A 25,855-nucleotide genomic window follows, 5' to 3' on the forward strand; every position below is an offset into this window, starting at 1 on the left:
TGTTAGGTATGCACCTCCTTTTAAAAAGGTGACTCAGGAAATAACATCTACATAGGCAATTGTTATATGTTGATACATATATGTACACATGCACATACATATGTACTATATATATAGATATATACAGTATCTATCTATCTATCTATCTATATATATATATACACACACACACACATACATATAGATAAAATAGCAAAAATTAGAAAAAGCTGAGTGCGGTGGCACACACTTATAATCCCAGTGACTTGGGAGGCTGAGACAGGAGAATCCCGAATTCAAATCCAGCCTCAGCAATTTAGCAAGGCCTCAAGCAACTCGGCAACGCCCTATCTCCAATAAAATATAAAAAAGGGCTAGGGATGTGGCTTGGTGATTAAGCCCCACTGGGTTCAATCCCTGGTATAAAAAAAAAATAAATCAGAAAAAGCTAAATATCCAACTGAAGATTGAATAGAAATAATACAAAACCATTAAAGATAAGCCAGATCTATGTATTAAACATGGAAGAGTATTCAAAACACAATTCTATTAACAGTGCTATTCAAGAGCTGCTTCTAAAATAATTTTTACCTTCTCAGTTAAACAGTCCCATAATTTTTTGAATTTTTACAAAAAATGTTAATTTTAATAATAATAATAATTTTTGTGGTGCTGGGAATCAAATCTAGAGTTTTGTGCATGCTTGCTAGGCAAGCACTGTACCACTGGCTATAGCCCTACTAATTACTTTTTAAAAGTAAATTTTAGGTAAAAATACACATATGTATATAGAAAGAGTAGATATGGAAAGATAAATAACAAAGTACTGGTAAGCTGCTATATCTCAGGTTCATCATTCAGATTTCCTATCACACTTAAAAGAACCTGTGCTTATATTGTGCCCGCCTATATGATCCAAGATAACTTCCTGTCTCAAAGTCAATGGATTTACTTTTAATTACATCTGTAATTCCCCTCTGCCATGCAACCAAACACACTCAGATTCATGGGCATCTTAGAATGGGGAGAGTCATTACCTATCTACCATATTTTTATACTGGTATAAAATTAAAAAAAAATAGCTAACTAATATTTTTATCAGAGACATGTAAAATGAGAATAAAAGACATTAAGATTATTAAAGTCAACCCTAAATTATACAAAGGATAAAACTAATGTGTTACTTAAAAAAAAAAAAAAAAAAGATGGGTATTGAATCTAAGAAAATTTCAACTAAGGTAATGAGGATTCTGTCCTATTTTTTTTCTCTAAGATTACTAGTTTTAGTGTGGGAGACCAACCTCACACATGACTGAGTCACACTCCCCGGCTGGGTACTGAGGCGCTCAGTCACAGAAATGTGGCAGAGCTTTCCCCACCCTCCTTGGGTTCGAGGGTTGGTGTCTCATGCATGGGTGTGTCTTGCTACAGCCCCATGGGTGAAGCTATGCTCACCTGTTCCTTTGTAATATAACCCCTTGACCTGTTTAGGATAGAATCTTCCATGGAAGTGCCTTATGTGTGTCCTCTTCTCTTACTGTCCCTTTGGGTGTGGCCTACCCAGATGTCAATCAACCTGTTGACAGTGGACATCATGAAGATAGACTCAGCCCCCTGAAACCTGACCCCTTGCCTCATTTGAATAGCTTCTCCTCAATAAAAGGGGTCAGCGCATGCTCTCGCTCTCTCTTCCTGTGGACCCTTAAGGTCAGAGGAGCCGTCACAGCTACCCCAAAGAAAAAGGTATCTGTGTCTCTTGTGTGGCTTTTTTGCGCAGCCCAGTTAGCCCAGTTCAACTGAAGTTACCCCTGAGCCTTTTAGTCGCAAGAACTGAAACCCGTTAGGTCTTATATTTAGGTCTAAGTTCCAATTTTAGGGATTTTTAATTGTTGTTTTGCTTTTTGCACATGATCGTCTTTAATTGTTCCAGCACCATTTGGTGAAGAGTAAGATAAATAATGAGATGCTCAAATGCTTTCTAAATCTCAAATGCTTCAAGCCGAATGTAGACAAAAGGCCACATACTCTATGATTCTATTAATATGACATTCTAGAAAAGGCAAAACTATAGGGATAGACATCAGATCAGTGACTGCCAGAGACTGGGGAAAAAACTGACCCCAAGAGGGCACAGGACACTTTTAGTGATGATGGAACTATTCCATATATTGATTGCAGTAGTGGTTAACTTAAAAGTATACGTTTGGTGCAGCTTAGAGTCCTAGTTCAGTAGTAGAGCACGTGCCTAGCACATGTGAGACACTGGGTTTGATCCTCAGAATGACATAAAAATAAAATAAAGGAATTGTGTCCATCTACAACTTAAAAAAAAAAGTATATATTTGTTTAAACTCAGAAGCCTGAACAACTAAAAAGTGTGAACTTTGTGTAAATTATGTTCCAATTTACCCGACATTAAAAATTATCAAAAGAGTCAGGTAATCATGTGGTACACAACTGTAATACCTGCAGCTTGGGAGGCTGAGGCAGGAGGATTGCAAGTTTGAAGCCAGCCTCAGCAATTTAGTGAGACCCTGTCTCACATAAAATATAAAAATGAGCTGGGGATGTAGCTCAGTGGCAAAACATCCCTGGGTTCAATCCCCAGTAAACCTGCCCCCCTGCCCCCCCCAAAAAAAACCCCTAACAATAACAACAAACAAAACCAAATGAGAAGATAAAAAGATTATAAGGTTGAAAATCTCTGTTCCTAAATTTGAAATACTCCAAAATCTGAAATATTTTGAACACCAACATGATACCACAGGTGGAAAATTCCACACCTGACTGATCTCGTGTGACAAATCTCAAAGTACAGGTGCACTAAAAATAATGTATAAAATTACCTTCAAGCTGTGTGTATAAGGGGTACTAAAACACAAATGAATTTTCTGTTTAGATGTGGGTCTCATCTCCAAGATATCTGTCATATTTATGCAAATACACACACAAAAAAAATCCAAATCCCAGATACTTTTGATCCCAAACATTTTAGGTAAGGGATATTCAACTGTAATTTATTTTGTAGGCTCCTAGGCTTTCTGAGCCCTGAAGATGTGAACATAATCAAAATTAAAAAGTAGCAGAGAAACCAAAAGGTAGAAAACCAGAGTCATCCCCAGAAAGGAGATATAGCTCAGTGGCAAAGTGCTTGCCTAGCCTGACTCAGACCCTGGATTCCATCTCAGCAAGGCAGGAGTGGTGGGCAATAAAGTATGAGAAGAAACACTTTTTAAATAAAGAGTTACCCAAGAGCCATAGGCTGATTTTTTTAGGACAGTGACCTAACACTTTAACAAATACAACAAACAGACAAACATGAAGTTAAGCCAGGGGTTGGGGGGCGGGGAGACAATCAAAGTAAAATTTACCTTTAGAGTCAGCATTGGGGAACAGCCTGTTCCATGGCACCTTATTTTTGTGTGGAAGAGAAAGCAAATAGTTTCTAGCTTTTAAATTTATTATACAATTCAGGTCTTCCTGTGATGGGGATCCAAGAATACCTAATGGATAAAATAATTAGCTGTTAATTACCAAGATTAAAACAAACAACTGCACACCACCAGCTATGGGACAGAATGAACCCTGGTACTACTTTATGTCTTCTCGTCACCAACCTTACCTTTCTTAATGAAAAAGATTTTTAACATTTTAAATCAGAGAAGATAAAAACCTCATGTCTATCATAGGTTTCAATTATCAGAACTCTTTTACAGTTAATGATGTGACTTTGATGTAAACTGTGCTCAGGAACCTTACCCAGAATGTGGTTCAGCTGGTCGAGATAATGTTTCCCTGGAAAGATGGGCCTGTTGGACAGCATCTCTGCCAGGATGCAGCCCACAGACCAAATATCAATGGACTTGGTATAGCCCTGCAGCAGAAAGGGAGAAAAGGCTAAGAATGATATCTGCTGTTGCAAACAACATGTTGAGATTTCCCTATGTGACAGGCACATGGCTGTTAAGAGTTTTGAGATTCTCCTTTGATTTTAAAATTGAGTAACAACACTGAAAAAACAAATAATAATTTGGCTTTCTTATGAGATGCCAAACAACCAAGATCACTTAAATTTCTTTTTTCTATAATATTATCATTAAACTGGAATTTCAAAAGTATACATCAGTCCTTTAAAAAAATATTTGAAAGACAGATTCAAAATTTTTTATAATGGGAGCTGGAAAAGAAAAAAGTCATAACATTTATTGTTTTAGGATATTTGTGGCCCATCTATTCATTTTTGTAAACCTGGAAGTCAACTCAAAAGAAAGATCATTGCGGTACTCTCAGAATGTCTAGCCATCTTGCAAATCGTATTAAAAAACATCATGTTGAAAGGACTAGGGGATGTCCAGCTCAGTGGTATAGTGCTTGTCTAGCATGCATGAGGCACTGGGTTTGATTCCCAGCACTGAAAAAACAAAAACGAAAACATCAGGTTGAAAAACTGTGATCTCTGGGGGAAAAAAGAGTGTGCTGCCTCCAATATTCTCATCTCCTTTCTGAATTATAAAATTTCTCTTAAAGGAAGTCTATTCAAAGTCATGGATGAATTCTGTCTAAATCATAATAGCATCAAACAACAACAACAAAAAGTTCCAAGGAATGAAAGCTGAATTTTATGAAAAGAAAAAGTTGCCTCTGGTGATAAGTAGGAGAACTGTAGAAATAATAATAGAAAAAAAATTAAGTCAAACAGTTGAAAATTTAGGTTAAGAATGAAATCTTTTTGGAAAATCAAATAAAAAAACAGTGATAAGATTTATAGCTATGATAAGATGGGTCTGAATTTTAAAATAAGTCTAAAATTATTATAATCTATAATACTTTTTGCTTTGGGCCAAATGTAACAAAGGTAAATATTGAAAGTACACACAAAAAAATAAATAGCTAAAAAAGGGAGAAATGGCTGCTCCAGGTCTGGGGCAGGGCAAGTACAAGGTGACCCCAGAGCATCTAATGCCAGAAAGCAAGGAAGTACCTGATGCTAGTGGGAATGTCAAAAGTAGCTCTTACCTGCCAAATCTGGAACAAAAACATTTAACGATAGAGATGGATAATAAATCATAGAATAAATAAATGGAGATAACTAAAACAAAATAATAGAGTTATAAAATCATCAATGAATGATAAGAATACCAGGTTCAAGTCTGATAAAGAAGACAACTTTAGGGCTGGAGTTGTGGCCCAGTGGTAAAGTGCTTGCCTAGCACATGTGAGGCACTGGATTCGATCCCTAGCACCATTTAAAAAAAAATAAGCAAAATAAAGGTAGAAGAAAGAAGAAGAAAGAAGAAGAAGACGACAACTTTAAACAAAGTATTTCCCCACAAACTATTATTATAAAGAGGGTAATGATAATCTGATTGTGGAGACCTGGAGGATACCATCTTAATCAAAAGAGCAATGTGACCATTACCAATTATTTGGCACAAACCAGCTGTGCCTTCTGATACTAGGCACTTAGAATACAACACTGCTTCTGTGGTATTTGTGCCAAAAATCCAGGACCCAAAACTGCACAGCATTCTGCAAAATAATTGATCTTCATTCTTCAAAAAAATGACACTGAATTAATGTTGGTATCTTAGATATGCTAAAGTATCATGGCTGTGGGGAAGAGCATTCCATTTTTAGGGGTATTGATAATGCCCCAAATGGTATGGAAATAAGGTGTTGGTGAAGTGTCAGATGGCATGTCAAAAAGAAGGAAGCGGAGTGAGAAAGAAAAGAGAGGGAGGGAGAGAAGAAGATGGCAAGATGTTTAGTTGTTGCAAGCTCAGATATTAAAAAAAAAAAAAACAGATGGCAAGATGTTAAGATGGTAGATCAAAGTAAAGGGTACACAGGTATTCAATGTACTTTCAATTTTTAAAAATATGTTTGAATATTTTTTAAGTTAATGAAAAGAAAAAAGTGAATACACCGCTAGAAGGAACATTCCCAGGGGCTAGAGATGCTGCAAATAAAGATTTTACAGTTTTCACTGTAGTAACTCTGCAAGTAGAAGGGAGTGTTCGGCATTTGGAAGAACACAGAGCTAACCCTACCATTTTTGGCTACTTCCCCATGGATGGTAACCGAAAAATGAAGGCAGTACAGGACACTCAAGATCAAGAAGCCACCATGATAAAGATCTACCACACTGGTTGTCTTTTACAACCAGCAATGTACACTGCATATCAATGATCCTTGTCTGGAATGGCTGTCATGTGGCCCATCAAAGAACGAACCTGTGTGTGGGATTATTTGTAATACAGAGTTACAAGAGAATCAACAGTATTTTCTTCTTTGGAACACCTGTTACACCAAATCCTTCATTATGATACAATTTCTTTTAGTGGAATTTTGCTTTTATAATGAAAAAATGTAGGATATCAAGAATATCTGCTGGAAACAAATTCCATTTCCTCACAAAAGCACTTAATAGCTTATCTCTACACATAAAGAATGGAGGAAGACAATGGAGCCCACAAGCTAATTAGACCTGTTCATTTCCTAAGCCTCTCAGGACTATTTCTGGTTGCTGGGCCTTAGACACAATGCCCAATATGAATTCATATTATTTTCTTCATGTTATATTTTCTTGTTATTTAAGAATCTCATCCTGTGATATTAGGTATAGCTAGTATGTCAGATCTATTTATACTATCCAATTTTGAAAACTTTTCCACATACTATTTGCAGATAATATGTTAAAAATACTGAACCTAATCTCCCATAGCTGCCCTCAATTTTGCCTACTGATTCCTAATTCTAAATAGAATTAAGAATATTTAAATATAAGAATATTTCACTTTTTCCTTTTTTTAAAAAAAATTTATTCCTTTAGTTCTGGCTGGACACAATACCTTCATTTTATCCATTTTTATATGGTGCTGAGGATCGAACCCAGAGCCTCACACTGGCCAGGCAAGCACTGTACTGCTGAGCCTCAACCCCAGCTCACTTTTTCTGGCTTTTGTAAATGTATTCAATCATTTCTTATGACCAAGAGACAGACCTTGTCAACAGAGTTCGTACAAAACCTCCATGTACTCTCCCTAGCCACTTGGGAGATGTAGAGGAAATATTTCATTTGGAAGCAGGACTATATAGTTTTGAAAGACTCCACGACAGTTCTTAAATGGAAAGAATAACAAATCATACTATTATTTTGCTGAGGAGACATTTTTTCATTAAGAGATATATCTGACTTTTATAGGACAGCCCTAGTCTGTGTTCACAGAAATACAGATTACCGTAACTTCTGAAAAAAGACAGCCTGAATGCGCCTTGGCAGCAGTAGGTGTGAAAGTTGCCACAGAAAGGACTGCAGGAGGATGAACCAAGGTGAGGAACACAGACCATTTATGGTAAATGTGACTGGAGATGAAACCCTCTGACTCTCATCAGGCCAGCAATACTTCAGCTGAGATGGAGAGGGCAAATTCCAATGTCCAGGAATTCAATGCTGAAGAAGAGATTAAGATAGCACCTTGGCTCTGGGCCTATGTGGGCTGGTCAGACAGGACAAGGATTAACCCAAGTTGAGGCTGGAAAGGAAGGCTTACAGTCACACATTCAGAAAGTTCTCTTACTTCTGATTTTCTTTTTATGCAAACAGGTCCTTACCTTGGAATTCAACATAATTTCTGGAGCCCTGTACCAACGTGTGGCTACATACTCTGTCAGGAATCCTGTGTGATCATGATCTGGATCTGCAACACGGGCCAGGCCAAAGTCGCAGATCTAAGATAAAAAGTGACATGCCATTATTAGAAATTCTAATCAGCTTGACATCAAAACATAACATTAAAAGTAAAAAAAAAGACAACAGTAATAATAAGTACTTGCTATCATACTGTGTCAGACACTTTGCTGGGAATTTTTTAATCCTTCCAATAACCTGAAAAGTAGCGATGACTATCCATGTGCTAAAGATTAGGAAACAGGTTACAGGGCCTTTTAATAGTCAATTTCATTATCTGCTTATCACACAGCAATTTTGCTTAGGTACTTGACAAATTGTTTTGGGTAGTCATCAAATCCATCTAGAGTCCTTTTTCAGCCCCATACTACTAGAGCTCCTGTGATGAGCTCTTTAATGAGCACTGGACTTATCTTAGGCTCCATTTCCTATTAGTCTTCTACTTAGTCCAAGAATGTTGGTATTTCTCAAGATTCTTTTCACTTCCTTCCCCTTTCAAGTAATCAAATCTTTAAAAAGTTTTAAGTTTCTAAAGCTTCAAAAGTTTCATGTATGGAAGATACATTATTTTCTTTTTAAAAAGATACCCAGTTTCTCATTTCCTTCTCACTCTCAGAAGCACCTCCTAGACTTTCATCATCTCGCCATCTAATACCGTGCGGTTACTAGGGACTAGCTATTTCATCAAACTCTAATGTATATAAACATAATGTATTTTATCCATAAATGCAGGATATTTTAATTCTTTGGCCTCTGGGAAACTAATGAGAAAGAGAGGGAGGAAGGAGATAGACACATAGACACAGGAGAGAGACACATAGACACAGGAGAGACAAGTTAACAAGATGGGCCAGAGTATAGGAGAAGGTAGCCTAGAAGACATAGATTAATATGGAAGCTTACTACATCAGTCATCTAAGAAACAAGGGCCCAAACTCAGGCTAGAGATAATAGGGTCAATGAAGAAGGGACAAATCTAAGAGACATCTGTAGGACATGGGAGTTTAGCAGAATAGCAGTCTGTTTAGATATCTCACAAAAGAGTGCCTCAATAATTGAAAGATTTGGAAAGATCTCACCTACTTCACAAATATCTTCCTCTGGTCATCCCACCTTGGAGGCTGGCATTGTCAGTAGTAGCGATAGGCTCTTTTGCCTGCTTCAACTAGAGCATCCAAGGAAATGCCCATCTGAATTGCATAATTTCCCTGTCTTTGACACACTGTCACTGCATCACTAAAAGGAGCAGATAGCACATCTGCTGTCCCAGTGACTCTTCCACATATTACTTTCCATATGGACTCTCACTTGGTAAAGTGGTGAGAAATATTGTCTTCTGTAGTTATGATCAACTCCAGTCACTGCATTCTTGCAATCTACGTAAACTTCAATGTAAATCCTGGGACTCTCTTCTCAGAGATGGCCTCCTTGCCAATGATATTAGACTCATCAATAGTCATAGGCCTCTCAAGGAGATCTAGCTGAGGAACAGCCGTGAGCTTTCACAAGGCCTTGTACATGCTAGGTAAGTGCTCTACTACTGAGCTACATCCTAGCCTCAGTCATAAGCTCTTGAGAGGGAACATATTTGAATTCTCAATTCTGCTTGACCATCTGAAGGCTTTCAATATATCTAAATCTCATTTTTCTTTTGAGCCTTTTCTACCAATTCCTCTGAAGCAAACTGCAGGAAGTTTTTCCAGTACAACACTCACTAGCAACATGAACCAACAAACAGAAGTAATGAATGACTGATTTCTTCCATGTCTGAAGAGTGCTGAGTCTTCATTTGCCATGTTGGACTATTGCTAATTCATCCTAGTTCTGTGGTTTGAACTTTTTTATTTTTAGGTGGACACAATATTTCTATGTGGTGCTGAGGATAGAACCCAGTGCTTCATGCATGCTAGGTGAGTGCTCCACCACTGAGCCAGAACCCCAGCCCTGGCTTGAACTTTTCAATGTATGTGTGATCCAGTTTCTCTCAAATCACATAACAAATCCCACATAGATTAAAAAAATGTATGAAATCCGCAGATCAATAATGTTAAGTACTAAAGTGAATGTTTCTAAATTCCTCTAGGACTTTGGAAATATGGAAGTTGTATTTTAGAAGGCTTGTTAAGATTCTTTAATATCTATGAAGACAAGGATAATGAATGCTATGAGTAACTGTGTGTGTGTGTGTGTTTGAGAGAGAGAGAGAGAGAGAGCGAGAGAGAGAGAGAGAGAGAGAGAGAGAGAGACTGCCTTGCCAATATAACCCACCCCACTGTATTTCTTTCTCCTCTTTGTTTTTATGCAGTACCTAGGGCTTCATGCATGTTAGGCAAGCACTCTACCACTGAATTATATCCCAGTTTTCCCTATGCTTTTCTTCTAAGCTCTTTGGTTGAACCTGTTTCAAGATGTCGGGTCTATCTCCTCTTCTTGTGAATCTGAGTGAACCTCTAAGCACCTGAACCAATAGAATACAGTGAAAGTATTCTACATTATAAACTGACATATGGCTTCTACTTGATCCTCTTGTGGTACTTGGAACCCTCTACCCACAAGAGGAAGCCTGGCTACACATAGACATCCCAGCCAAAAGGCAGCACCAATTGCCATCAAGCATATAACTGATGATTTTACACCCTATCTTATCTTTTGACAAAGACCCAGATACTGGAGAGAAACCAGGCATCCCTGGGCTGCCCCTTGACTGAATTCTGGACCTACAGAAAACCATGAGGCAATACATGATCATTGCTCTTTTAGGTCACTATGTTTTGGGGTGATTTGTCATAGAGCAAGAGTAACTACAGTGGTACTGTGCTGAGTTAATGAGACAGGCACTCCCTAATGAAGATACATATAAAATGATTCTAGAATACTGCAGAGATGCTTCCCTGAGGAGACCTGGGAAAGCCAGAACGAGGTCCTAGAGAAGAACCAGCTGGGCATGTTTGAGGGGCAGAGAGGGTAGGGTAGAATTCTCCAAAACATCTCTTGAACTGGCTGCTTCTCCTACATCTCAACTGCCATTGTAGTTAGTTTGTGTAGATTTAGATAAAAATTCATATTAAGTGTTATTTCTAAATAAGTCATGCCTTTGGCTTGAATAAAGACCAAACTCTCTTTTAAGAAAAAATAGTTGTAGATGGACACAATACCTTTATTTTATTTATTTTTATGCGGTTCTGAGATCAAACCCAGTGCCTCACATGTTCTAGGAAAGTGCTTTACCACTGAGGTACAACTCTTGCCCAAAGACCAAACTCTTCAAGCAAAACTTTTAGACTACTCTCAAACTCTCACCAACCTAACTTCCACATTGTTTTTATCTCTCACCATTACTTTTGATTCTAATTTACTTGACACCTATTTCCCTTTCCTTGGCTAAGCAATATCATCTCACCTGTGGGCCCTATCCATGCCATTCCAGTAAGTTAAATACCTACATGAAAACTCTTCTGAGGAGTTTCCTAGGAATTAAAACCACCACCAAGAATTAACTGCTTAATTTTATGAACTCCCATACTATTTGGTTAGAGTTATACTATAAGTATACTATCACAATCCATAATAAACAACTGTGTTAAGTGTCTGTTTTTCCCATTAGTATGTAAGTCCCTAGAAAATAGCAGTACTTAATTTACTTTTTATTCCTGCTACACATAGTGAACATCCAACATTTGATGAAAAAAATGCCTCACCTGAAATGTTTTTGAGAAGCACAACCTAGGTGGATTAATGTGCAGAGATTCTAGTAATGACTATTTTTCATAATATATAAATCACTATATCTTTTAAAAACATCAGGGCTTATAATATCACAATGATAATAAAATTATATTTTAAATGTGGCAATATTAAGGAAGAAGGAAAAAATAAAAAAGTGGAATTAAAAATCCTCACTAGGCAAACAACATACTCTAACACTCTGAATGATGTAATTATATATCTATTTCTTTAAAATTTAAACCAAATGTGTAATTGCTTTTCCCTGTCTCTTTTCCCCAAGAAATCTGGTCTGAAAGCCATTAAGTGAGATCATGAAACATTAAGTCCCCAGTGGGGTAGGGGAAAGGCACAGCAGTTTGGTGGGGAATGGAGCATGTAGATAGTAAATTAATAGTAGACTAAAGATCTGGATATGCTATAGGTGAAAGGTGAAGAGGGGTCTAGTAGAAAAGGTTGTAACAGCCCACCTGGGGACTAGAGTAAAATAAGGTAATGATATACAGTCAATTGTTTCATTGGGGGTTGCAAAATGGAGATGTTTCTAATTTTATTATTCCCCTGAATTTATTAGCTGGTATTCTTTTAAAAGGTCTGTGGTTCAACAGGGGTTTACCCTGATACACAGAATCTAGTTTCCCATTGGAAAAAAAGGAGAAATGTTCAATTCTTCAGAGAAGTGAGCTGGTGTAAGGGGAACCATATTTTTATCATTTGTATCTCCTATACTTAGGACAAGGAACAAGCAGGTTTCCCATGTCACTGGATATATTTTTAAAAATAAAGGAGTTGTGGGATTTATGACTCTTGAAGATTTTATAACTTCCTTCCTGGTCATCAATGGAAAGTTCATGTCATTTTTTTCTCCCTCTCAAGTTATCTTAATATGACAACACCAAAGACTAACCAAATTTACATTGCATTAATGACTAACTGCTAAGACTACAAAATAAAATAGTAATAAGATATGGTATAAGAAACATAAAATGACCTATAAATATTAGGACTTCTATCTGGCTACTTTTTGGACTGTGTAAAATAAAATTTCATGAAACAAAGTAAGCCCCAAAGACATGTTTCATTTTGTATCCTCCAGAATACTCCTTTATAGGTACATCCAGAATCACAAGGGCTGCAATGACTTCTATTGGGATTTCTGTGTGGTCAGCCTAGTAAACAATGAGTGCAATCAATATAGCACATTTCCCTGGTAGTCACACTAAAAATATGCTAAGAACCTCCAATTAAGGTCTCTAATTTATGTTTTTGTGGCCCTGAGAAATAAAAGGTCTATAAGTAAGGCTCCCAGAGAATTCTAAAATGTCAACATCTGCTGGACCTCAGGGCTTCAGATAATAAATGCAAAGTGTTTACAGAAACCAAAAAGAAAACTTACTGCTATTGACCTTGTCTGGTATCAGTCAAAAGTTTAAGGTTTAAGTCACTAAGAATAGTTGATACCTTGAGAGTTGAAGAGTAGGAAACACTTTAGTAACACTGACATTAATGGATAAAGGAAGAAATGACATTACTGTCTGCTAAGAAATTCTAAAGGACCAAAAATAATAAGTTAGGTAAGGCATAGGGGCTTGAGAGATGGGCATTACAGTCATCTTTGGAGTACAATGCTCTCCTGAATATTTATATCCATGATACAAACTCCATATGCACACTTTAAACATTCAAGTAAATTGTACTAATTTAAATATATAAAATACTTTCTTGGGTTTCTGACTCTCTGTGTTAAATTCAGTTTTGAAAATAATGCCTGTTTTTTTATGAGGATGACCAACTCATTTATCAGTGTGGGTACATGTTTTGGTGAGTAGGTGAATAAAATGGCTCTAGCTAGGTAAGGACAAGTCCATTCACAGTGAGAGATAATAAAGAAAGTAGTCTCGTTCTGTTTGTTTTATTCTTAAGGATGAGCATTTTCAAGCAAAATTAAGAGCAAACTATTTCCAGAAATATTATATACTAAAGAACTGAGAATGTATCTCCAAAACTCAAAATATTCTGTTATAGTAGGGTTCTGTCAGACATTTAAAGGGAAAACAAAACAACTGGGAAATACTCATTGCAACTTTCCAAACAAAAATCTCTAAGAGCTAAAGAAGTAGTACACCATTCCTAAAAGCAGCTTCAATCTTATTGTACTCACTGGCTTTTAGGTGCACAGATCCAGAAAGAAGGAAACAGTTATAGCCCATGTGGAAAGTCTAAGAATCCATATCAGGATTCTAAGAGGCAATGGTCCAACTTTTAATCTCCACATCTCACTGAATGTGGGGCACTCGGTTTCAAATATCCCTTGACAGTGTATAAGCCAACTGTCTGACTATGGAACCCACTGCCTTTTTTTTTTTTTTTTCCTTTCTTCAAATTGAACCCAGGGGTGCTCTACCACTGAACTACCTCCCCAGTTCTTTTCATTTTTTTATTTTGAGGCAGTCTCAAGAAATTGACTAGGATGCTTCAAACTTGTGACCCTCTAGACTCAGCCTCCTGAGTCTTTGGGATTATAGGTGTGTGCTGCTGCATTAGGTCCCCACTGCCTTTCTTAGATAGTTACAGAAGGCTCTCTGTAACGTACTTCTACCCAACCTCTCCACCCTAGAGCCAATGACTAATTCCCTATTATTCATTTAATGCTGCAAGCACACAGAAGAGGATTTAGTGTTTTATGTACTCATTCCTTACTTTTTATTTCCATCATTCCTTCTGCCTACAATATCCTATTCCCAATATGGCCACCCAGCTACTGAAAGTCTACCCATTCTCAGAGGTCTGACATGGATACCACCTTCTTCCTGGCACCTCTCATAGATTGAACCAGAACTGGTTATCTCTCTTCTTTGCATTTGTACACAACTCTTTTCTATATCTCAGTTATTTTTTTAAAACCTTTTTTTCAGTTGTAAATGAACACAATACCTTTGTTTATTTATTTATATGTGGTGCTGAGGATCGAACCCAGAGCCTCACACATTTGAGGCAAGTGCTCTACAGCTGAGCCACAACACCAGCCCCTTTATCTCAGTTATAACATTATTACAATGATCTGTTTATCAGATTTCTGATTTATCAGTTTTCAGATTTTAGGAGCAGATACTTATCTCCCTGATCCAACATAGCTTTACACAGGAATGTCTACTAGACAGAAATCCAGAAAATGATATCTACATGTATACTTCTTAGATATTTTCCTTAATGTTTGAAAGATTCATCAACTAGAATCAACAAATGGGACTTACTCAAACTAAAAAGTTTTTTCTCAGCAAAAGAAACAATAAGAGAGGTAAATAGGGAGCCTACATCCTGGGAACAAATCTTTACTCCTCACACTTCAGATAGAGCCCTAATATCCAGAGTATACAAGGAACTCAAAACAGACACTTCTCAGAGGAGGACATACAATCAATCAACAAGTACATGAAAAAATGCTCACCATCACTAGCAGTCAGAGAAATGCAAATCAAAACCACCCTAAGATACCATCTCACTCTAGTAAGATTGGCAGCCATTATGAAGTCAAACAACTACAAGTGCTGGCGAGGATGTGGGGAAGAGGGTACACTTGTACATTGCTGGTGGGACTGCAAATTGGTGCGGCCAATTTGGAAAGCAGTATGGAGATTTCTTGGAAAGCTGGGAATGGAACCACCATTTGACCCAGCTATTCCCCTTCTCGGTCTATTCCCTAAAGACCTAAAAAGAGCATACTACAGGGACACTGCTACATCAATGTTCATAGCAGCACAATTCACAATAGCAAGACTGTGGAACCAACCTAGATGCCCTTCAATAGACGAATGGATAAAAAAAAATGTGGCATTTATACACAATGGAGTATTACTCTGCATTAAAAAATGACAAAATCATAGAATTTGCAGGGAAATGGATGGCATTAGAGCAGATTATGCTAAGTGAAGCTAGCCAATCCCTAAAAAACAAATGCCAAATGTCTTCTTTGATATAAGGAGAGTAACTAAGAACAGAGTAGGGAGGAAGAGCATGAGAAGATTAACATTAAACAGGGATGAGAGTGGGAGGGAAAGAGAGAGAGAAGGAAAATTGCATGGAAATGGAAGGAGACCCTCAGGGTTATACAAAATTACATACAAGAGGAAGTGAGGGGAAAGGGAAAAAAAAAAAAAAAGGGGGAGAAATGAATTACAGTAGATGGGGTAGAGAGAGAAGAGGGGAGGGGAGGGGAGGGGGGATAGTAGAGGATAGGAAAGGCAGCAGAATACAACAGACGCTAGTATGGCAATATGTAAATCAGTGGATGTGTAACCGATGTGATTCTGCAATCTGTATACGGGGTAAAAATGGGAGTTCATAACCCACTTGAATCAAAATGTGAAATATGATACATCAAGAACTATGTAATGTTTTGAACAACCAACAATAAAAATTAAAAAAAAAAAGAAAGATTCATCAATGTTGTAGCATTACCAGTACTTAACTCCTTTGCAGTTCATTGTTATGGATCTATCACATTTTATTAATCCTTTATTAACTGGGCATCTGGATTATTTCCACTTCTTGGCTACAGGGAATATTGCCATGAACATTGGCGAACAAATGTTTTTGGAGACAGGTATATACTTAGGAGTAAAATCCTTGCCAATACTTGTTATTTTCTGTTTTGATCATAGCCATCCTAATGTGTGTTAAATGATATCTGTGATTTTGGTTGCATGTTTTCCTATTAATGATGTTAGGCATCTTTTTATATTCTTATTGTGCATTTAAATATCTTTTTCAGAGGAAGGTCTATTAGGATCTTTTCCCCATTTTTCAATTTGGATATTTATCTTTTTATCATCGAACTGTAAGAATTCTTCATATATAGTCATCCCTAGGTATCTGGTATGTGATTGGATCTAGGACCCCAAGGATACCAAAAACCAACACATGCTCATCAAATCTCTTACATAAAATGGCATAATATTTGCATACAACATACAAATATCATCCCATGTACTTTAACCTCTAGATTACTTACAATATCTAACATGATGTAAATGCTATATAAACACTGAACAGTTGTTACACTATATTGCTTGGGAAATGATAAAAAGTTTGCTGATGTAAGTACAGATGTGTTTTATTCTCTGAATATTTTCTATTTACAGTTGGTTAAATCCATGGCTGCAGAACCTATGGTTGCTGAACCTACAATATACAGAGGTTGACTATATTCTAGTTATAAGTCCCTTATTAGGTATATGGTATCTCTTATTTTTCAGGTCATTTTACTTTCTTGATGAATTACTTTGTAGGTCAAGCTTCACAACTTAATGGAATCCAATGTTTTTCTCTTTTGTTGTTTATGCTTTTGGTGTCATGTCTAAGAAGCTCTAACACAAGATCAAAAAGATTTTTTCATGTGTTTTCTAACAGTATTACATGTTTTAGTTCTTAAATTTAGGTCTCTGATCTGTTTGTGAGTTCATTTTTGTACAGGTACAAAGGAAGCATCCAATCTCACTCTTCTGATGTGTCTATCCAGATGTCCCAGCATGATCTGTTGAAAAGATTATTCTTTCCCTACTGAGAGGTCTTGATATCCTTGTCAAAAATCAGCTGACCACAGACACATGGGATTTATTTATTGACTATCAATTCTACTCTGTCTATCCTTTGGCCAGTACCACACTATCTTAATTACCATAACTTTGTATTAAATTTTGAAATCAAAAAGGGTGAGTCTTGGGGCTGGGGCAGTAGCTCAGTGGTAGAGTACTCCCCTAGCACGTGTGAGGCACTGGGTTTGATCCTCAGCACCACATAAAAAAATAAATAAAATAAAGGCATGCTGTCCATCTACAACTATATATAAATATTTTTTTTAAAAAGTTTGAGTCTTCAGAAAGTGCAAGTCTTCTAACTTTGTAAGACTGTTTGGCCTCCTGAATTTCTACATGAATTTTAGAATTCGTCCATCAATTTATTAAACAAACAAAACCCCCCAAACCAAAAACACAGTGTGCTGGGTATTTGATAGGGACAGAACTGAATCTGTAGATCAATGTGGGGAATACTGCATCTTAATATTATTAATGTGAATTTCCATTCTTTCATTACAACTGAAGACACCTGTAGATCTCCCTTTTTATTTCTCTGCCATCTATTAATCTTCAGTATATCTTCAGTATATATCTTCGGTATAAATTTCAGTGCATATCTTCAATATAAATTTGAAAACTATAAAAGATTCCTTCTATGGAAGGTCTTACTGAGGACAGAAGATAGTAAGGTTAAGTTGTCTACTGATTTCTGAGAGTTTCTTATAGAAAGCTTGAACGAAAAGATCACGAATGAAACAATTTAAAAACTTAACATATAATACAATAACTATTTGCACATAAAAAAATACTAAAATGTACACATAATAAGAGAACACAAAAAATGCTGGAAGAAAATACACCAATTTGTTAATAGTTTATTATCTCTGGAATGGAAGAAAGAATGGAATAGAGATGATGATGACTGGCACCTTTTACTTGCATTTTTTGCTAAGTTTTTGCTAAGTGTTTTCTGAAATAATCTTAAATATGAAAGAGTCCCCCCCAAATATATATCACCCTAAAAATAAATAACCTGGCTGACCTTGAGATCACAAGTGGTGTTGAGCAGCAGATTGGAAGGCTTGAGGTCACGGTGCAAAACATTAGCTGAATGGATATACTTTAATCCTCTGAGGATCTGGTAAAGAAAATAGCAGATATGGTCGTTGCTGAGGTGTTGTGTCTTCAAGAGCTTGTAAAGATCTGTTTCCATGAGGTCCTGTACTATATATCTGTTTGGACAGGTTAAAGTAAATACCAAATAGCTGGTCAAACTTAACAAAACATTAACAACAAAATTCACCCTCTCTCAGTTCTCTTCCCAAATAGCCCATAAGGTTTTCAAGGGAAAGGAGAAAAATGAAGAAAATTTAGTGTACCTTTCTGGAAGAAATCTGAAATAGTTAACTCCCTGACTAGGTCCTGTGGGAAACAGGCATTATACCTGTATAATGTGGCTGATTATAGACCCTAAGACCTGAAACTGAAATATTGGCTAATCTAAGTCTCAACTCCCTTGTTCTCTAAGTTATCTACCATCATTAACTCCCCACTCAAGTTTAGAGAGGGTAGGTGGTGGCCAAAAGCATCATACACTCCTTCATTTCTTTGGCCCAGCAACCACTTATAAATGTCACTATTCTTTTCTTCCTTTCTTTGTGCCATCTCCCCATCTCCTCAGAAACCAACCATAAAACTCCAGAAAAATGTTGAAACTAAACCTCTCAGTCTTAATTTTTTTTTGATTCTTTGATTACTGTTAAGATCCTATAAAAATAAATAAGACCAAGGGAAGTTATGCTTAGAAGGGGTGTGTGCTGGCTTTGCTTCTCTTGCTTTCTTATCTAGCTGTATATCTAAGCACAGCTATGGCTACCTTTTTTCTTACAGAAATTACAGAAACCTTTGTTTAACTTTACCATAATATTTCATTTTTGTATTAAAAAATTCACTTCTGCATAAATACTTCTGTTTCCCATATTCATGTTAGATGAGACCTACATGGGACTCAAGACACAGGACGTAAAAACCCTGTCATCTTCAAGGTTGTTTTCAGGGTGAAAGAAAAATAAAGTAGGACCTACAGATGGTAGCAATGGGAGGCATTTCACTTAAAATATCACTACACCTTATTAACAGAGCTATTGAAAAATGTAAAGAGCCCCCTAGAAACAGTAAAATGCAGTTCCAAGGAGGAGTAAATCACAAATTGGACAAATTGGTAGGAATATTATAGTAGCCTTTAGCATGCTTAATGCCTCTTTCATATGTAATCTTGCTTAATCCAGATTTTTTTTTGGCACTGGGGATTGAATTCAGAGGCACTTTACCACTGAACTAAATCCCTAGTCCTTTTTATTTTAAGACAAGGTCTCACTAAGTTGTTTAAGGCCTTTGCTAAATTGCTGAGGCTGGCCTCAAACTTGTGATCCTCCTGCCTCAGTCTCCAAGCTGCTAGGATTATAGTCATGTGTCACCACACTTGGCCTTAATCCAGATTTCTAATGTTAGTCCTAGTTATTCACATTAATTTCAGGTGGAGTTGGCCTTAAAGATCATGAGGTCCAGTTACTTCACTTTAAAAATAAGGAAATGGAGACCTAAAGAGGAGCGATGACACTGTTGAAGATCAGGACAGTACTGATTTGACTTAGGTCGATATCTGGTGAACCCTCTTTCTTGACTGATTTTTCCTTTCCTTTTTTTACCACGATAACAAACCATCCATTGAATGGAAAACACATGACTGGAAATTATATTAACCAATACTTTCCATAACTACATTTAAAGAAAGTCTTTACTGAAACCAACAAAGAAAACATTAAACTTACCTAAGAGATACTAAAATTAATTACTGACAAAAGATAAAATCAGTCAGAGGAAAAAAAATTAAATCATGCAAGCATTATGGTAAATAGCAAGTAGATTACAATCTCCTCTTAAATGTGCTTTATATATTTTTCCTTTACTCTGATAAATCTAGCGAATTTCAAGTTATATTTTACTCAATAAGATGATTAAGCAGTAGAGTCAGTTAACAGCCAGAAAAGGATACACATCTTTCATCTGCTCAATGGTTGGTGCTCGAATAATATCATTGATGCCAATGATGTTCTCATGTCTGAAGCGCAGTAAGATTTTTATCTCCCTCAGGGTTCTCTGGCAGTAGGTCTGGTGCTCAAAAGGACTGATTTTCTTGATAGCTACTCGAACTTTGTTGATATTATCATAGGCAGAGCTTGAAAAAAAGCGGGGAGGGAGAGACGGCATTAACAACAGTCCAATCTCTTGGTGGAAAGAATACAAATTGGTAAAATATTAAAATTTTATCATTCGGTGTAAATATCTGTTATCCAAAAAAAGGTCTCAAAGTAGGGAGAAAATATACTGACAGAATATGACAAAAAATAACAGAGGATTCAAACTTAACAGAGGATTCAGCCCTGTTCACTAGGTGGATGCCCATTTTCATAAACCCAAAACATGGGTTTATGCCAGATATACAAAATCATTTTCCCACTGTCTTAGACAGCAACTGCATTCTGATCAGAGTAATCACTTCTGCCTCCAAAACAAGAGCTTACTGTTGTAGTAAATTCCTCTGACTCAGCAGAAATGTTCAAATGATCAACTACATATTTATTCAACCCTAATAAAAACAAACCAAGAAAATGCCTTGATTACTTCTTTATCAATACTTTTTCTCTTAATTGCAAAATGACATATTTCTTTTCTGTTCCCAAGAAACGGAACCAGGAGGTTGGGATAGTTTTACAACAAAACCTGTAAAATAGACTTCAACAAATATTTTCATAGCCAAAACACAGGGCCCAATTAAGATCCAACTTCATATTAATTCCAAGCAGAAGCAAAAATAAAAATTTCATGATGAATTTAAACCTTGAGTATTATATCTTCATAATCAACATTCTATTGAGATATTTTCTATAAAAGTTTTTTATAGTAATAAATATCAATATCTGGCCTATTGACCAAAGCAATGAAGTAATATTTATAGGCAATAAAACACTGTTTCTTGTTTCCTCAGGGTAAGGGCAAGTAAAACAACTATTGGACTAAAGTTTGTGCTTCTATAATGATATTTATCAATCTCTTTTAAGAATCACTGCATTTGTCTGAATCTACCATAAGACTATGCTCTAGGAGGGAACTTGACTTATTCAGCTTCAATGATCTCACAATATCATTAATATACTTTACACTGTTCCTAAATATTCTGAAGTGAAATATATTTCCTTAAATAGAAAAATCACTACTTGGATGTGTAGTTTAAGCAAGCTCACTCAATATTGGGAATACATATTTTTAGGAAAGAAAACATTTTTGGTAATGCAAATCTCATAAAGACCACACCTTCAACAAAAGAGAGAGATTAATAAAGGACTCAGTGGTAGGAATGAAGCCCTGGGGTTCCATCTTTCATACTGCAAAAATGAATGAATGAATGAAGAAATAATTTAAAAAGATGTGAAACACTTGATTTCAACTCAACTTAATAAATTTCTAGTTTTTCTAAACAGTAGCCAAATCACACATTTGCTTTACATGATAATTCAACAAGATTTCAGGTCAGTGTGCTCTTTTTGCATGAACATTCAGTGATGAAATAACTGACATCTTTTTTTTTTTTTTAATAAGGTAACTTTTTTTTCCCATAGCTTTATTTTATTAATTTATTTTTTATGTGGTGCTGAGGATTGAACCCATGGCCTCTCATGTGCTAGGTAAGTGCTCTGCCACTGAACTACAACCCCAACTCTGTAACTGACATCTTTTAAGTTAGAAAGCCATTCCTACTTCAAAAAAAGGTGTGACCCTGTCCATGGAGTGTGGTCTGTTTCTGATGCTCTCCCCATTTTCTTTTTGCTGAGTTTTTGGTTAATACAATCATCACAGTACTGATCACAAAGAGGTTACATTCTTTTTTAAAAAATATATTTTTAGTTGTAGGTGGACACAATACCTTAATTTTATTTTTATGTGGTGCTGAGGATTGAACCCAGTGCCTCAAGCATGCTCTACCCCTTGAGTGCCTCTACCCCTTGAGCCACAACCCCAGCCATTAACAACTCAACATTTGCTATCTCTCTTTGGGTGTCTCTGTTTTGTTTTATATATTTTACTGTTCTGATACTTGGCAAACATACTTCATTGGCATATCTTTTACGGTGGACTTTTCAGTGCCTCTTAATAGTGGGTGTTTAAAAATTAATTTGATAGAGCCAATATTGTTTTTGTTCCCTGGGATCTCTGCTCATCTCCCTCTTCTCCCCAACTAAAAACACACTACAGTTCTGTAATTTAAATGTATGTCTTTTATTCTATTTTTAAATATTTATTTATTTTTAGGTGTAGATGGACACAACACAATGCCTTTATTTTTATGTAGTGCTGAGGATCGAACGGGGATCCTGCCCATGCTAGGCGAGTGCTCTACCCCTGAGCCATAATCCCAGCCCCAAAATGTATGTCTTTTAAACAATTTATAGTTGCAGCTTGGGATTGTAATCTGATTTGTGATTATAGAGTTTTGGGGATGGATTAAATTCAGGATACTTATATTTTTCCTTTTAACTGATAAACTTGCTCTTTTCAAAAAGAAAAAATTCAAAGGTTAAATAAATTGTTCATAGTTGAGAAAATAAAGAGTTTCATCAACCAAAGAGAAAAAAATAGTTTCCTAACTAATTCCTATAAGGCAAACAAACTTTAAATAAATTAAGATGCAAAAGAATTAAAACCAAAACTAATGATCAATCTTTTCTGTAAGCACAAGCTTGAACATCAAAAGATAAATGAGTAAATGTGATTTCACAACACATTAAAACAATAATCCAAGTTGGGCATGGTGGTGCAAGGCTAATCCTAGCTACCTGGTAGATTACAAGTTTCAGGCCAGCATGGGCAACTTAGTGAGAATCTATCTCAAAATGAAAAAATACAAAGGGCTTGAGATATAGCTCAGTGGTAGAGCATTCTTAGGTTCAATCTCCAATACTAGTGATTTAAAAAAAATATTATGACCAAGTAATATTTATCATAAGAATCCAAGAACAGTTCATTAAAAAAGAAACACTAAAAATAAGGGATCACATTGAATACACATTTCTGCAAAAAAAAAAAAAAAAAAGGCACAAATGGCCAAGAAGCATACAAAATCAAAACCATAATGAGTTAATACCTCACAATTACCAGGATTTTCACTATTGAGAAAAACAGAACATACCAAGTACTGACAAGGATGGGGAAAACTTGGAACCCTATGCGCTGTTCATGGAATATAAAATGGTATAGTCACTGCACAACACAGTATGAAGCTACCTCAAAAAATTAAAAACAGGACTGGGGTTGTGGCTCAGTGGTAGAGCACTTGCCTTGCATGTGTGAGGCACTGGATTCGATCCTTAGCACCACAAATAAATAAAAGTATTGTGCCCATTTCCAGCTAAATTTTTTTTAATTAAAAATAGAATTGCATTATAATCTAGTAATTTCACTTCTAGATATATATACCCAAAGTAATTCAAAACAGGATTTCCAAGAGATAATGACATACCCATGTTGATGGCAGCATCAAGCACAGTAGCCTAGATGTAAAAGCAGCCCAAATATCTACTGGCCAATGAATGGATTAAAAATGTAGTGTATGTGTGTGTGTATATATATATATATATATATATATATATATATATATATATATATATATATATATATATATATAATGGATATTACCCAGTCTTAAAAAAATAAGCTAATTCAATTCAACATCCTTCACATGATAAAAACTCTCATCAAATTATGTACACAAACTGGGTGCGGTGGTGCATGCCTGTAATCCTAGCTACTTGGGAGGCTGAGACAGGAGGATCCTGAGTTAAAGCCAGCTTCAGCAAAAGCAAGGTGCTAAGTAACTCAGTGAGACCCTGTCTCTAAATAAAATACAAAGTAGGGTTGGGGATGTGGCTCAGTGGTGGAGTGCCCCTGAGTTTAATCCCTGCTACTCTCCCCACAAAATTATGTATTGAAGGAATATACCTCAGCAAAATGTAGACCATATATAACAAGCTCACAGCTAAAGATCAAGTATGTTAGCTCACAGCTAACATACTTGACAGTGAAAAGTTTTTCCTTACAGTCAAGAACAAGATAAGGGCTGAATGCTCCCAATTCTTGTATTCAATGTAGTACTAGGACTGTAAGCCACAAAATTTAGGTAAGAAAAAGAGATAAAAGGCAACTATGTTGGAAAGAAATTTTTAAATTATCTCGCAGACATGACCTTATATGTAGAAAATCCTAAAGACAAAAAAAAAAAAAAAAAAAGAAAAGAAAATCCCAGATGGGGTAGAGAGGGAAGATGGGAGGGAAGGGGAGGGGGGATAGTAGGGGATAGGAAAGGTAGCAGAATACAACAGTCACTAATATGGCATTATGTAAAAATGTGGATGTGTAACCGACGTGATTCTGCAACTTGTATTTGGGGTAAAAATGGGAGTTCATAACCCACTTGAATCAAATGTATGAAAGATGATATGTCATGAGCTTTGTAATGTTTTGAACAACCAATAAAAAAAAAACTTGTTAGGATAAATGAAGTAGCAAACATAAAATTAACATAAAATCAGCTGCTTCTATGTACTAACAAGCTAAAAGAGACATTAAGAGAATAAATCCATTTATGATAGCATCAATAAAATAATTAGGAATAAATTGAGCCAATGAGGTAAAAGATCTGTATGCTGAAAACTATAAAACATGGATAAAAGAAACCAAAGGCACAAATACATGAAAAGACAGCCTGTACTCATGGCTGTTAAGAACCAATATTGTGGGCTGGGGTTGTAGCTCAATGGTGGAGCACTTGCCTAGCATGTGTAAGGCACTGGGTTTGATCCTCAGCACCACATAAAAATAAATAAATAAATAAGGTATTGTGTACATCTACAACTAAAAATTTATTAAAAAAAGAACTAATATTGTTAAAATGTCTATGTCTATACTATCCAAAGCAATCAATAGATTCGGTACAACCCCTATGAAAATTTCAATGGCCTTTTAAAATTTTTTCCACAGAAATAATCCCCAAATTTATAAGGAACCAATAGCCAAAGGACTCTTGAACAAGAACAAAGGGAGAGGCTGGAATTGTGGCTCAGCGGTGGAGTGCTTGTCTAGCACATGTAAGGCCTTGGGTTCGATCAACATAAAAATAAATAGGCAAAATGAGGGTATTGTGTCCAACTACTTCAAAAAAATAAATATTAAAAAAAAAGAACAAAGGTAGAGGTATCATCTTACCTAATTTCAAAACACATCACAAAGTTATAGTAATTGGAATATGGTATAGATAGGAGGTAGGAAAAACTGAGGAAATATTAAAGTGCATGAACTTTCAGTTAAGATTAATAAATTCTGAAGATCTGTTGTATGGCATGACAACTTCAGAAAAATGTTAAGTATGTAAAATGATGGATAGATTAATTGGCTTAATGTGATCATTTCACAACATGTAACATAACATATTGTACACTGCAAATATATTGCTTTTTTTTTTACCTGTCAATTACACCCTTAAGAGGCTGGGGCTCAGTGGCAGAGCGGTTGCCTAGCACATGTGAGGCACTGAGTTCGATCCTCAGCACCACATAAAAATGAATATATAAAATAAAGGTATTGTGTGCATTACAACTAAAAATATCTGGTGGGGGGGAGAATGCTTGCAGGGAACCAGCATGTATTAGCATGAAAGCAGACATATAGACATTAATAGAACCCAGAAAAAAGTTCATGCATTTATGGTCAAATTATCTTTGCGTGTCTCTTAAATAAATGGTCTGGAAAATAAAATATTCACAAATAGAAGAAT

General features: G+C 36.1%; 1 protein-coding gene across 1 annotated transcript in view; it reads right to left on the minus strand.

Moving 5' to 3' along the window:
• The window catches only part of Mapk1 (mitogen-activated protein kinase 1), an 84,400-nt gene that overhangs the window by 22,171 nt on the left and 36,374 nt on the right, over positions 1 to 25,855 (minus strand). The window contains exons 2-6 of the mRNA XM_046421134.1: positions 20,024 to 20,206; positions 18,011 to 18,200; positions 7,594 to 7,710; positions 3,739 to 3,853; positions 3,351 to 3,482 (exon numbers count right to left, since the gene is read on the minus strand). Of these exons, the coding sequence (XP_046277090.1) occupies positions 3,351 to 3,482; positions 3,739 to 3,853; positions 7,594 to 7,710; positions 18,011 to 18,200; positions 20,024 to 20,206 (737 nt within the window). The remainder of the gene's footprint in view (positions 1 to 3,350; positions 3,483 to 3,738; positions 3,854 to 7,593; positions 7,711 to 18,010; positions 18,201 to 20,023; positions 20,207 to 25,855) is intronic.

Source organism: Marmota monax, unplaced genomic scaffold (genome assembly GCF_021218885.2).
Source record: "Marmota monax isolate L192 unplaced genomic scaffold, Marmota_monax_Labrador192_F-V1.1 WCK01_AAM20220418_F8-fsc00157, whole genome shotgun sequence".
NCBI classification, from domain to species: domain Eukaryota; kingdom Metazoa; phylum Chordata; class Mammalia; order Rodentia; family Sciuridae; genus Marmota; species Marmota monax.